Source organism: Carassius carassius, chromosome 33 (genome assembly GCF_963082965.1).
Source record: "Carassius carassius chromosome 33, fCarCar2.1, whole genome shotgun sequence".
NCBI classification, from domain to species: Eukaryota; Metazoa; Chordata; class Actinopteri; order Cypriniformes; family Cyprinidae; genus Carassius; species Carassius carassius.
The window spans coordinates 15,420,652-15,435,397 of NC_081787.1; the positions used below are offsets into that span (position 1 = coordinate 15,420,652).

General features: G+C 37.2%; 1 protein-coding gene across 2 annotated transcripts in view; it reads left to right on the forward strand.

Annotated features, from left to right (window-relative positions):
- The window catches only part of LOC132113827 (catenin alpha-1), a 149,113-nt gene that overhangs the window by 49,413 nt on the left and 84,954 nt on the right, over positions 1-14,746 (forward strand). For both annotated transcript variants that reach the window (XM_059521843.1, XM_059521844.1), the window contains one exon: positions 4,700-4,903. In XM_059521843.1, the coding sequence (XP_059377826.1) occupies positions 4,700-4,903 (204 nt within the window). The remainder of the gene's footprint in view (positions 1-4,699; positions 4,904-14,746) is intronic.

A 14,746-nucleotide genomic window follows, 5' to 3' on the forward strand; every position in this document is an offset into this window, starting at 1 on the left:
TATATATATATATATGTGTTTATATATATATATATGTGTTTATATATATATATATATATATATATATATATATATATATGTGTATATATATATATATATATATATATATATATATATATATATATATATATATATATATATATATATATATATATATATATATACACACACACACACACACACACACACACACACACACACACACACACACACATATATATGGTGTTTATTTTCCACTATTTTCCATTTATTTTCATAATGGACAACAGCCTCTCTGTTGATCTCAGTACAATCTCTAGTTTTTGCGTTGACTGAATCAGGTGCCTTTAATGAAGCTTGAAGCTGCTAGATGAGTGTTTAGAGACTGTGTTACTCTTGACATGCACGTTGTGCAGATATAGGTACTGTTTTTATTTGCTGCTTTGAAATGGATGCTTTCGGTCAAGAAATGATGATTAGAGAAGGATTTAAGAGTTTAGCACAGCACTTCATTTAATCTTTAAGATCCCTAATTAGAGGGCGTCTCATATCAACAATTCTGTTATGATGTATATGTTTGCCTGGGCAACATGGCTCGAAATTATGAGTCAAGTAAATTAAGGTGATGCACTCAACATCCTCCTGCAACAAATCAGTCAACGCAGGTATTTGTCTCCATCTCTTGTGGCGAGAGGGTTTGCTCATCAGATTTCCTCTGTCTCGATTAGCTGTTGAAAGATTTTGCACACAGTGGTGTCAAAACTGGCGTCACCTTGCTAAAGAGAGCACTTGCACATCAAATTGAACCGTCACTCTGTTCTTTCACCATTTGATATTTTTCTTTTTTTTTATTCTGCAAAAGTGCATTCTGATTGTTAGTTCTGGAACCTTTAATTATTGAATTGATGGTTTGTGTTGTGAGTTTTTGTGCTCTTTTTGTTGCTCCAAACTGTCTCTAGGGATGTTGGCGCTGAGCTCAGTGACGTTAGAAAGCTCTGATCTTCAAAATCTGCTGTCTCTGTGTCTCACATGCTCAGTTACTGGCTAATAAGACTTATAGGCCTATATATATGTTAGTCTTGTCATCTTCCCACTTGACTGCGAATACAACTGGAAGTTGATAGATTAATGCAGAATTCATTAGTCATCTACAGAGCTGTAGGTGTAATAGCATGAGTCAGTTTCTTTCTGTTCCACCGATCTATATTAATGTGTAGCCACACCACAGGACTGTTAAACACAATATAACACAATAAAATTAATGTTATAGATTTTTTTTTTTATCATTGCGTATGGTTCATCAGATTGGGTATATGCAAGAGGCGATTAATCTGAGTTATTTAAAGTGAATTAAGAGTTTTCAAAATTATGCATTTGTGGGGACTTTTTGTTGTGCGATTTATATTGCCCCAGAAAAAATTTGATAAACTACATTATTGTCGTTTTAAGACCATGTTATGCCACTGAATATACTGTATATCATAACAGCATAATAATGCAAGAAGGCCTACACACTTTCAAATGACGACAAACATTTGATTCTTAATATTTAGAACATGAAAATTAAGTCTTAGATATTAGATACCTTAAAAACTTAAAAACTTGAATAAATGGTAAATAAACATTTTCTAATAAAAAGTGCGAAGGATTAAGTAGAAAAAATAAGAATTCACAAATGTTTTCATCTACAGATTTTTCCCTGATCAACCTTTCTCTGTAAATTAAGGGTGCACTGTATTGCTGAAAAACACAATCTCTACTTATCAGTCAGATGTCCATGTGTACAAAGGCACAGATACCTAAGCAAGGCCCGATCTCCACATGAAATTTCGTCTGTAGAAGCATTTTTTTTATTTTATCTGACACAGACTACCCCACATTATGTACGATAAGCTGCAAAAGTGTAATGCAAAAAACATCGTGACATTTTTATGTGAGAATAATGCACAATATATTACGTCACCAAAATATATTGAGGATGTGTACATATATTGTGCAATAGGTCGATGTATAGATTATTGCAACAATCGTAATTGCAAGTGAAGAAAGTGTCCTGACTTTTTTTTTTTTTTTTTTCTCAGCCAATCAATACTCAACACAAAGAACATTGAGATTTGTAGCAGCCTGCAGCTCTATCAGTACCTGTGGCTGCTAGAATTATCGGTACCCTCAGAACTCCATTATATTGATTGTGCTGTACTATGTGATTGGCCCGGTTTTTACTCTTAACCTTGTATGCTGCTTTTCTAAGGAATCTTAATGCTGTATAGAGCTCATTCTATGGACCGCTGAATTATTACCACCATACTACTAGGGCTGTGCAATTAATCGAAAAAGTTTCGATTTCGGCCTCCAACGATTAAAGTACACTAATCGAGATAAAACGATTATTGTGCCTCACTCTGCCCCTTTTTCCAGCGCTGCATTTTTTTTCTCCATAAAAGGCCACTTTCACGTGCAAATCAGACAAATCATGATCATATATGCGCTCCGAGACGGAACAGAACAGAGAGACATGTAAAACCATCTTTTGGCTCAATGAATGTGGCTAAACGATCAAATACATGCAAAAATGTATCAAAATGTGGCACTTAGTGATTATTCATGTATACCTTCATCAGTCATGTAATAAATAAATGTAAAGAGTTGAGAATGAAAATAGATGTGTAAAGGTAAATTGGATACTTCTGACTCTTGTGACAGTAGGCTATTTTTTCTGCTGCGACTATGTGCTTAATATTAATCAAACAAAAGACAAATTCAAAATCACACACTGCTCTTGAGTGAAGGACTTTTATTGCTTTTATAAAAACAAAAAAGTTTAATTCTTACAGTGAAAGACTATGCTGTTTTATTTTACATTTATTCATTTCTGTAGTAGGCTGTAAACTGCTGTAAACATTAAATCACAGTTTGGTTCATTTGTTTCTTTATTTTATTGTATTTATCCTTTGCTTTTTTATTACTGACAGTTTAATTATAGTCAATATTTTTGAGGACTTTTTGTTTGTTTGTTTGAAATTCTGCTGCTCTCTACATGTAGATGTCATAGCTTAACTTCATTTACAGGAAATAATCTAATATAAAGTTTTGGTTATATAGTCCCTTCATAATCATGTTACGGTAAATAGCATGATTTATTTATTTAGAATTGCCCTTGTAAGTAACAGAATGAAAACATCATCTTGAAGCATCACCAAGTCTTGTTTCCCACAGGTGTTGTAAAACCAGCATTGCTCTACTTAATCTTGGCTATTGGGATCTGTATTGCTCTTGATGCAACACAAAGGGTTCTGAGCCCTGGTTAAAACTAAAGCAGTCATCAGAAAATATTTGCATCCATGTATAGTTTGGGTGACTCTATGGGCAATGTTATGTTTTTTTCATTAAAACATTGGACTTTATATTTGTATGTTAAAAATCCTCATGCTGGAGATGTAGCGGTTCTATTCTTAGTAGTAGCTGTTTCAGGAGGCCAGACATCCTCACAAAGGGGAGGCAGCCCTCTTCCCAAACAGATGGTATCTGTTAAACTGACAGAAAAAAAGTGTGTGTGTGTGTGTGTGGGGGGGGGGAGGGGGAGGGGGGGTGCTAGAATGAGATTGGGAATGTTGGTACCTCAGATCACGTGCATTTGTAATTTCCTGGTGACTGTGCAGAAACTTCAGCACTCATGCACATTTTTTTATTTTTTTATTTCTGCCTGCTGCTTAATTTGAAGCTGGAGCAACTTTGCAGTGAGTCAGAGAGAGAGGCTTGTTGCCATGCCAACGTGACACGCAAGTAAAGGGGGTCAGATGAGATGAGGCTAATAAATTCAGTTTCTAACAACTGAATTGTTTAATATTTTACCATGCGTATGACATCAGATGGAGGGGCTTGTCGCATTGTTTTCAAGATAGATTCTGCCTGCCATTGTTCTGCTTATTTTCATTTCTTTCTAGGCAGCTATCGCTTATTTGGAACGTTTGTGATTCTTCTCATTGCTTTAATTGTACCAGATGTTGTCAAGTTTATTCTTTGAGAAAGGGAGTGTGATGTCCCCAAGTGAATGTACCCAGCAGAGGACACGTGGGGACATCTAAAATGTCATCCTGGCTCAAGGAGGAACAATAGCATTGTTTTATATGCACAACTGAATTTTGTTGCCCTAGGCCAAAATCTGATTGCTATGCCGTTTAGGGTTAGTAGCCTTAAAGATACTCTCATACTAACTGCAGTGTTTACCAAAGCAGTTATCTCTGTTGAAAACCCCATGCAAGATGTGCACGAATCTGTGATCTTGCATAATGTGCAGTTAAGCTTGATTTTTGTCCCGTTCGTCCCCAGAAGACAGTACAAATGGCTTTTAAGATGCTGTCTGTTACATAGAGTTGATTTAAAAGGCAGACAAAGTGCACAGGCAAGCGAATGCAGCCTCTGATTGAGCAAAACCCATAGGCCTGAAATTGCATCAGGAGCCCCAGACCATCAACTCAGATCTTGTGAATTATTGATTCGTCCAGTTAATGAATATCACAGCTTGTGCCTCGGCGTGAAGGGAGATAGATTTCAAAATCCTGTTCAGGCCGCACAGCCAATAATGACTGCCGTTTAACTGTCAAACTCTTGTGAATTTGGATATTTGCAATGTGAAATCATAAATCTTAATATTCATGTGGTGTTCTTTCTTCTTTTAATCATCATATGCTTTATTCTCTCTCTTTTTCTCCCCCTGCAGAAGCAGATTATCGTGGACCCGCTGAGTTTTAGTGAGGAGAGGTTCCGGCCTTCTCTCGAAGAGCGTCTTGAGAGCATCATAAGTGGCGCAGCCCTCATGGCCGATTCGTCCTGCACTCGTGACGACCGGCGTGAGCGCATCGTGGCTGAATGCAACTCTGTGCGACAGGCGCTGCAGGATCTGCTCTCTGAGTACATGGGCAATGTAGGTGCATGTCAAATACTATTTTTCCTTCTCGTGTTCTGCTTTTCCCCTTCCACAGTCTCACATCCCTGAATGATGATGCCAAGTACCCACCTGCTACCGGAGACAGATACTCTCCTGCAGGGAAGGAGAGGGGAGTTTTATTTCAGGGACAGTGCACATATCACGTTCGCTGGGTGATGTTGTATAAAGATCTCCAGTCTCATCACAATTTGTCTGGCTTTTGAAGAGAGGGGATCAGTACACACAAGCCCCCTCCTGGGATGCTGATCGGTGCATTGAATTGTTTGATTGCTGTTGTTTTAAAATATTTCCCTTTGTTTGCTCAACAATATTTGCTTACTTTTTTTTTGTCTTTTAATTTCATTTATTTTTCCGTTTGCTTCTCCATTTATTATCTTAGACAGTATTTTTTAAAGAAAATGTTGGGTAGTTTAAAGAAATATTGTTTGAAAGCAGATGTTTTACACCCCTGTGGCATGCAGCGCGGTGGGTGATATGATACGCTTGTAGTCCGGTGGGTAATTGAAGAGCTTGTAAGTTCTCCGACACATTTGGCTGTATTTGGTCCACACTGAGAGAAAATTGCCCACTTTTAGGCCAAGCTGGTGTGGAGTGATAGAATTGATAAATAAATGCAATCATCGGTTTAAAACCCTACCTCATTTTCACAGGCTGATTTATTCCTCTGATTTCCAACACTCTTTTTTTTCTCCCCCTGTACATTTCTCTACATGGCAGATCTTTGTTTTAACCAACCTCTTTTCCTTATCATCATCTCATTTCCAAATGAAGTAGCCTTTCTGTTTCCGAGCAGCAAATCAGATTTGTTGTTTTTGGCTGCCATGGTGCTACATTCCATCTGTTTGTTGGAAATAACTGCAAATCTATTGCTTTCTAGATGTGTAATGAGGGCTGCTCCTAAAGCTGCGTGATAAATTGAAATAAAAGTGAACTAAAAAAATCTGCCCATTTCAGAGTGAAGCATGGCAATGTGTTTGAATGCATGAGCAGATTATTATGCACTGGTGATTGCAACATCTCAGAATGGCTTGGTTGTCTTTTTTTAAGTAACTTTTATATCTAGTAATAATTATAATTAATAATAATAATAACAACAGTGCTTCACGTAGACTTACACTCCCCTGGAGGAAATGTATATAATGTAAAAAAAAAATGGCAGACGGCTTATTGAAAGTGCAAATTAATTCTTTGCCAGCAGGAGGTACTTTTGGAGTGGCAGAAATAGCGGTTTCCCCAGTAACGGCTGTGATCAAAGCAGCGCTGTGCTCATGAACGCTACTTTATCAGGCATTTTGGAAAGATTAAATGAAAATGACATCAAAACTTTTCTCAAGACAATCGGTTCCCTTCAATGAAGATGTGTTTTAGGGCTGCACGATAAATTGCATAAGTTCATCATCCGCATCTCGTCAGTAAAGCCAGTTCTGTGATTTATAGTAAATCTCCAGTATGTGCTTTCAGATGAAGCGGCATTTAGTACACAGAGCCATTTGTAAGCATATAGTGGAAATTTGCTACTAATCACAGAACCGGCTTTACTGATGAGATGCGCATGATAAACGCATGTGATTTATCATGCAGCCCTAATACATTTATATAATAACTGCCGTGCCATGTTTACTTTTTTTGAAACGTGCAGAGCTCATGTTTATTCAACAAAGTCAAAGCATTTTTGAAAATCTATTTGTCTATCATCTATAACAATCTATAAATCCCAAATAAATCAATGTATGGGAAACCCTGAATAATAATTGTTTCATAGTACTCTCTCTCTCAAATCACACAGCCCTAGCTAAACTCCTCATAGTTGGTATTAAGTTTTTCCTGCTTGATGGCCCAACTCAAAGTTCAAATAAGTTCTACGCCTCTAGCACACTGTAACATAATTTTTCTGTCACACGTTAATAGTGGTGTGTGGGCAGCCGGAGTTGTGGTGTGCCACAAACCGCTGATGATGATGTTCGGGGAGGCTATGTCTCGCAGGTGTCAGTGATTATTTATGTCAGTCTTACAAAACATCACGAAGCAGTAGGTCCTCAGCTCTGTCTGGAAACACAGCAATGTTCTCGGCAACCTGAGCTGACACGCTCCAGATGGCTCATTGCTGATTCTGTGTAACTCCAGACCAGGATCGTGAACAAGCCCCTCTGTCATTGCCGTCCATTTTTAATGCCGTGGTGTGAGAGCATCTAGCAAGGGGTTTGGCATGGATAAGGCACAAGCATTCAATAAAAGTCAAATTACACATTCGATTTCCAGTGCCATTTCAAGTGATCCTCGTGAAGAGTGCTCATGTCTGGAATGGAAAAATCATACCAGATTGATTCCAGCAGTGATAGTAATCACTAATATGCAGCTATCTGTGTAATAAGCTTGCCATGTCATCCAAAATTAGCCTTGCTACCATGACTGCATGAGAAATGTTAATATAATTGGACAGGACCTTTTATAGAAACAGCTTATGTGTAGACCTTTTTTATGTCCCTGCACAGATAAATTGTATGGAGCAGTCCCATATGTCCCAATACAGATAAATAAGAGTCATCGTTTGAATACAGATGAGCGCCATCCATGAGATGTACATTTCTGTGATGACTCTTTTGCTCATCCTTGGTGCTGCCTTTTAATTTTAGCCACAGGTTCATCCAAGCAATGTCCGGGTCGTTTCAAAACATGTTTTCTACTTGACTAGGCCTTTGCAGCGTGTCTGCCCCAACACACAAAACACTGCACCTCGGCCCTCAAGCACAGCTGACCTGACATTGCTTTGACTGCTCACTCATTCAGACAGGAGAAACAGATGAGGGAGATGATATGTCCACCTTTCTTCAAATTCTTCTGGACCGAAGCCTCCTGGGGAGTCTCTGGATGCTTTGGCCGGCACTTTACCTTGCATTACCTTTTACAAGCGTTCTTGCAAAACTTAGTGAGCTATTGCTTACATAGGCAGCAGATGACTCGAGTTTAGTTTTAGCATGTTACAAAGCTATCCACATGATACTAAATGTAAAATGTGGACTGTGTTTGCAATGCTGCCTTTGTAGGCCTGCTAAATAACCTGCTGTAAAAAAAAAAGTTTGAGGTTAAGATTTAAACAATTTTGTTAAAGAAGTCTCTTGCTGACCAAGGATGCATTTATTTGATAAAAAATACAGTAAAACAGCAATATTATGACATTTTATTGATTATAATATTATCTATTGGAAACATTTTCAGCAGCCATTACACCAGTCTTTAGTAAAATCTTTCTTATATGCTAATATGCAAGAAACATTTCTTATCAATGTTGAAAATAGCTGTGCTTGCTCATTATTTATTTACATTTGGAAATCATGAAGATTCTTTGTTAAATAGACAGGTCAAAATATAAATCTTTTTTTTTTTAGGTCTTTGCTGTCTCCTTTGATAAATGTAATGCATTTTTGCAGAATAAAAGCAATGTTAATTTTATTCAAAATGTATTATTAACTGCATCTATTTTCCTCTTTCTTTCAACTTTAGAGTTATGTTGTATAGACAGCCAGCTTTTTTCTCTGTTTCTGAGAGAGGGTGATATAACAATTTGTTTGTGGATGGGTTAAAATGTTTGTTTAATCTTTGAAATCCTAAGGTGCAGGAAAAGTCTTAACATCTTTTTGTTATAGTCTTTTCGGGATTTCCTTACTGGGTAGTTAAGAGATTTCTCTCCCTCAATCTTTCTTATTCTTTTATCCTTGGCTAAATGGTGGAAGGTATTTGGTGCAATAAGCTGGAATTTCGATTTTGAGTTAGACAGGTTCAGCTCCTCCTCCCTTTGTTGTAATGAATAACTAGTCTTATATTATATTCAATTGATGCTCTGACTGTGTTGTTAAATGAACTCTGAAGGCCCACAATAAAACGGAGATTAAATTTGTGTCCCAAATTCAACACAACACAATTCGTCCTTGAACAATTGAACTGCCTTGTTTGAAGTGACTTCGTTTGAGAGATGGAAATATTGGTCAGACAGCATATGGGCTCTCAGGCACAGCTGAGACTGTGCTATTGGAGGAGTTTTGCTCTTTTAGCCTCTCTCTCTCTTTAACTAGCTAGCATAGCAGTGGGTCCTTTTCTCTCCCTTTTACATTTTTCAAACCGCAAAATGAAACTCCCAGCTGGAACTTTGTGCTTTTTAATTTATTGAAGCAAAATTATATAGCAGCATAATAGAATTGAAGACTATGTCATCATTTTTTTCCTGCTTAAGGCAGTAATCACTATACATTCTAGTCAAATTCCTACAAATGTCTTTCTTCAGATGAGAGGGTTGATTGCATGCGTATTTCGACAGCCTCCCACAAATCAGCTGTGTAAAACAGACTTTATTATTCTATAAATTAAATGAGAGGTCTCGAGAGGTTAATGTGAAGCCCAAGTTCTGTAGTTCAAGCCTCTGGCAGTGGCTCTGGTTATGAATGTTTATGAAATTTTAATAAAATGGCATAATGTAGCTCATGTAGGCATAATGTTGACCAAGCTAAGCGCTTAATGCATTAAGGTTTCTGACTTTATAGCACTTGAATTGCCATAAATTGTCTTTTTTTCTTCTTCTTCTTTTTTTTCTTCTGTCATCTCATGTTTGTTTAATATCCTTGCTTTGATTCTTGCCTCAGTCACACATTTAAGTAACTTTTTGGAGCAGCACCACAAAATAATCTAACCTCTATTAATAATTGATGTAATCTTATGATGAATGCTAACATTTTAATCACTGTTGTGCGACCTGAATTTTACAGGTTTCATTATCTTTGAGCAGAAATGGAGCATGCAGGCGGAAAACCAAAGACATGGACTGAATTATAATGGACTGCTGCAATCCTTTTTTTTGGCTCAGGTTTTCAAAAGCAGTTTTCAGGCTGTTCAAAAATAGATGGTAATTAATTGCCGATTAGCACAGAGATTGATCAGGCCTTTTTTAGCCTGGAAAAGATGTGTAATTGTTACGTAGGACTTTAAACCATGTGCCCCATTTTGTGTTGTAACGCCAAACTCAGGCAGTCAATCTGATTTCGACTTAAAAGTCCAAGCCAGCCCAGACTGATTAGCCAGATGATTAACAATGCAGAGTACTGCTAAACAAACAAGCCTCTTCACTTTACCGTGCACAAGCTCATGTTTTTGAGTGCTGTGGTTCAAGCACGTATTTAATTATTCCACCCTCTCATGACTACTTTACATGATGTGTCTGTTCTGAGCTTTTCCGCTGCATTTCATCAATAATACATTTAAGTCCACCCCCCCAGACTGTTGTTGTATAGGTGATTGTACACAAGGCGAGCTTTCAGTAATATGGTTTGACGTGTTAAGCTTTTGACTTCTAAACTTGAAGGCAAACATCTTAAGAATCTCTGAAAAGACAGATGTGAACTCTTCAAGGCCTTACGGAGGGGAGATGGAACAGGAGACCCACACACACCCACCCACACCTCTCTCTGTCTCTTCCCTTCCTCACGTTTTCCTCTTTGCCATGAGCTTTCAGCAAGATTGACACCTGGTCTTGTTTCATGACAACTCCCTTCTGTTTCTTATCTCGAACTGAGCCCTGTTTCTATTGTTCCTTTTCTTGTTCTTTCACCTAACAGAGTGTTTTTTTTATTGTTATTTTTATCTTCCCATCCCAGAATAATTTTTCATAAATAGTGCTAACATTTGAACAGTAAGAACAGATCATTACCATTTGAATTTTTCTGCAGCAATTTTTTGTTCGGGAAATTCTGTGTAGGGACACCTGCTTGTAAAAGCTGAGCCTTAATGGTTCCTTGCTAACCTGTTCTGTCTGGTTTCCCCAAATATTTACTAATGCTAATTAAGCTCAAGAGACAAGAGTTCCTGCAGCTCCTTTAAAAAATATTTAAAAAGCCAGATCACTTTGAATGCATATTTTCTCATTTACTTCAGATGGGAAAAACGCAAAACTGACTGTCTATTCCATTGTATCCTTATTCGAATGCGTAATTAAAGCAAATCACACCACATGCAGTGCATCAGGGGAGCACTTTACTGTCCCTGAGGCTTTTGCTAAATTTACAGCTCTCCATAAAAACGCAAATCTGTCACACATGGGCTGTCAGATGGTTCCCCCTCTACCTGGTCCTTAATCATTTAGATGTTAAAATCACATCCCTGGCTTTTCAGAGAGATGGATGAGGTACATTTTTGCTGAGGCAATTTTAATTGCATAAAGATTGAGACAGTTTGTCCATTTCAGAGGAAGCTTGCTGCACTCAATTTTACTCTTTTGCTTAAAGGAACAGTTCACAGTAAGGAAAATTCTGACATTTAACCCGCGTTTCCACCGAAATTACCCGGAACAATTGTACCAGGAACTTTTTCCCCCCAGAACTATTGCTTTCTGCGTTTCCACAGTGGTCTGAAGTACTGTGAAGATTAGGCAAATAGTCTGGTGACATAGGTTTGTGCGTGTTTCTCAATACCAAGTGCGCAAATTTCAGATATGCCTCCTCGGTAGTTCAGACTTTGCGAATTCAATCCGGGAGTGTGTACCCCCATGGACAGGACAATGCAAGTCCGGTAATTCTGCAGACAGCAGCGTAATGGATAACATAAGTCAGCTTGCCTTGGCTACTACAATTTTCCTCACTGTATATTTAAAGGGATAGTTCACCCAAAAATGAAAATTATGTCATTAATAACTCACCCTCATGTCGTTCCAAAACCCGTAAGACCTCCGTTCATCTTCGGAACACAGTTTAAGATATTTTAGATTTAGTCTCAGAGCCTTCTGTCCCTCCATTGAAAATGTATGTACTGCATACTGTCCATGTCCAGAAAGGTAATAAAAACATCATCAAAGTAGTCTATGTGGCATCAGAGGGTCAGTTAGAATATTTTGAATCATCTAAAATACATTTTGGTCCAAAAATAACAAAATCTACAACTTTATTCAGCATGGTTGTGAGCACGTTCACTGCAGTGTAGTGATATCCGGTTCGTGAACGAATCATTCGATTAAACCGGTTCTTCTTAGTGAACTGGTTGAACCAGTTCACCAAATCGAACCGAATCGCTTGAAACGGTTCGCATCTCCAATAAGCATTAATCCACAAATGACTTAAGCTGTTAACTTTGTTTAACGTGGCTGACACTCCCTCTGAGTTAAAACAAACCAATATCCCGGAGTAATGCATGCACTCAAACAGTACACTGACTGAACTGCTGTGAAGAGAGAACTGAAGATGAACACCGAGCCGAGCCAGATAATGAACAAAAGACTGACTCGTTCACGAGTCAAGAACAATTAATATCACAATTGAATGTAACAAAACAAATGATCACTTTTCATTAAAATCTTTATTAATGCCAAAAAAGCTTACATTTATGTGTCTCTTTGTTCGCTCAGGCATCCATGTTGCCGAGATAATTCATACCCCTTCGTTTGAACTGTGGTACCGAACAATCTTCATTTGAAGGACTGTCTGGCCCTACCCCTCCAACCAAAAGACAATCAAGACCCCCCTAGCCCTTTAAAAAAGTACTAAATCGCAAACAGGGACTGTTTTTTTTTTTTTTTACCCAGAACTTTATTTAGATCCTGATGGAAACACACAGAGTACCAGCACAAAGTTCCAGCGGTGGAAACCTGGCTTTACTCACCCTCTTGTTGTTCCAAATCTAAATGATTGACTGACTTTTGTGAAACGTGAAAGATTTTGAAAAATTCCTTTCTTTTTTTTTTTTTTTGGTCCATACAATAAAACTCAATTTGTCCACTGGGATATTTTTGTGCTATGATTAATGATAAAACACAATAGTCTGTTATTGTTTTGGTAAAAAAAAAGACTTTCATATGGGCATAGCTTCAGAGGGTTAAACAGTGATTATCTAGGTAGTCAAATGGCTTTTAGTGTTTGTCACTTTTTTTTTTTTTGTATGTGATCAGGGTGTTTGGCTGTAAATGTTAATAATATTTTCTGAATTGATCACTTTAGCGAAAAACTTAAAACAGTACCTTATTATTCACAGTTTAGAAGCTTTTGCCCACATTATATCCCATCCAAATACAAAGCCTTATGGCACGCAAATGCCCTTTTACTGCTTTACCATAAAAGGTGTATATATATATATATATATATATATATATATATATATATATATATATATATATATATATATATATATATATATATAAAGACAACTGGTAAATCATTTATTTGTGTGTGCTTTTGAGGGGGAAAAAACATTTACTACTTTTTACAGTAATTAATTTAGCTGTGTGTGATTTGGCACCCGGGCAGGCCTAGAGCTGACCTGACGTCTTATAAAATTTATAAAATTTAAATACGAGTAGATAAAATGCGTGTTTGAGCAATGGAGGCGTGGCACTTAAAGGATTTGTGCCACACTCTTTGCAGTCTGTCACTCTGCCTATTTCATGTTGGGAGACGACTGTCTGTGTGTGAGAGAGACGGAGTGCAAACCACTGATGATTCCATTATTTTCATTCATCGCTCGTATCCTCGTGGGTCTTAGACCATTGCTGTCGGCTGCTGCAGATCTGTGGCATCACTCTGTGACTGACAGTTTCTATTATGGACCGTTGAAGTCTTAGATGTGTTGTAGAGCATTTAAACGACAGCTCAGATCTGTGTTGAAGGTTATTGTAGTGCCATTTCATCCCTTTGAGGATGCTAAGTGACTTCCACTGTGCCTTGTCATTTGTTCTTGTTGCATATGTATTTAACAGCTTTGTTTTGTCGTGTAGAAGTAACATTCTTTTTTTGTTCAAAAAAATTAGCCATAGCAAAAACATTAAACAGTCTTAACAACAGCTATATAGGCAACTATAAATAAACTTGTCCACTTAAACTTGTCTGCACCAGCTGTTTAAAAAAATGGTTGTGAATTTAACAGTAAAAGACTGTAAATATGCTACAGTAAAAAGCTGTTAATTGGTTAACACTTATGTTTCTGTACTATAAGCTCTGAATAACTGTGATTTACATATTGTTAAAATTAGTTTTTGGAAATTAAAAGTCATTGTATAATTTACAGTGAAAAAAGTTATGGTTAATGTCAAACAACCCATAATTTAACATTACTTTAGATTTTAACTGACACAATTACCTAACATGAACTAATAATGTTTCGGAGTGCTACCAGAGAGGGGTGCACATATGAAGATGGTGCTCATAGAGTGTGGGATTAAACTGACATAATTTGGCTGCCTTACATGCCTTGAACGTTTAAATACACACCAGTATGTGTCAAAATGTCTTTGCAAGTATCCTTATAAACCGTTATTTAGTTCTTAAGTGAAAGCAAACAGCTGAGAAAAATTTGAAAGTATATTGGATCTGGGCAGCTCTTAAAGTGACAGCAGTCTAATATTCCTGCTGTCTATCATTCATGTTAATCAAACAACAAAAAAGTCTCTCACTGCTATTGACTATATCACTTTTATAACTTTAATGAAAAATATATATTTAATTCACACAGTGAAGAATATGCAGTGTTTTTATACATTTGATTAGTAACTTGTAATTGGTTTCTTATTCTTTTTAATCACTGACTATTTACTTGTCTTCAGTGAGCTTGAGTTTCTTTTTTTATGATATGCTCATCCGGGTACTACGAGTTACCTTGACCAGTACTAATTATATGCTTAACGAGTCACTCGGCTATCGTTGACTGTCTGGAGCCATCTTGTGACTGAAAACACTTAACCACCGCATGTTACAATGGAAGACTTCAGCATTAACTTCAAAATATATAGTAAAAACTAATCTTTTTAGCCGTGTAATAAACTGGATAATTTACATCCAGCCGGTTGTTATCTCA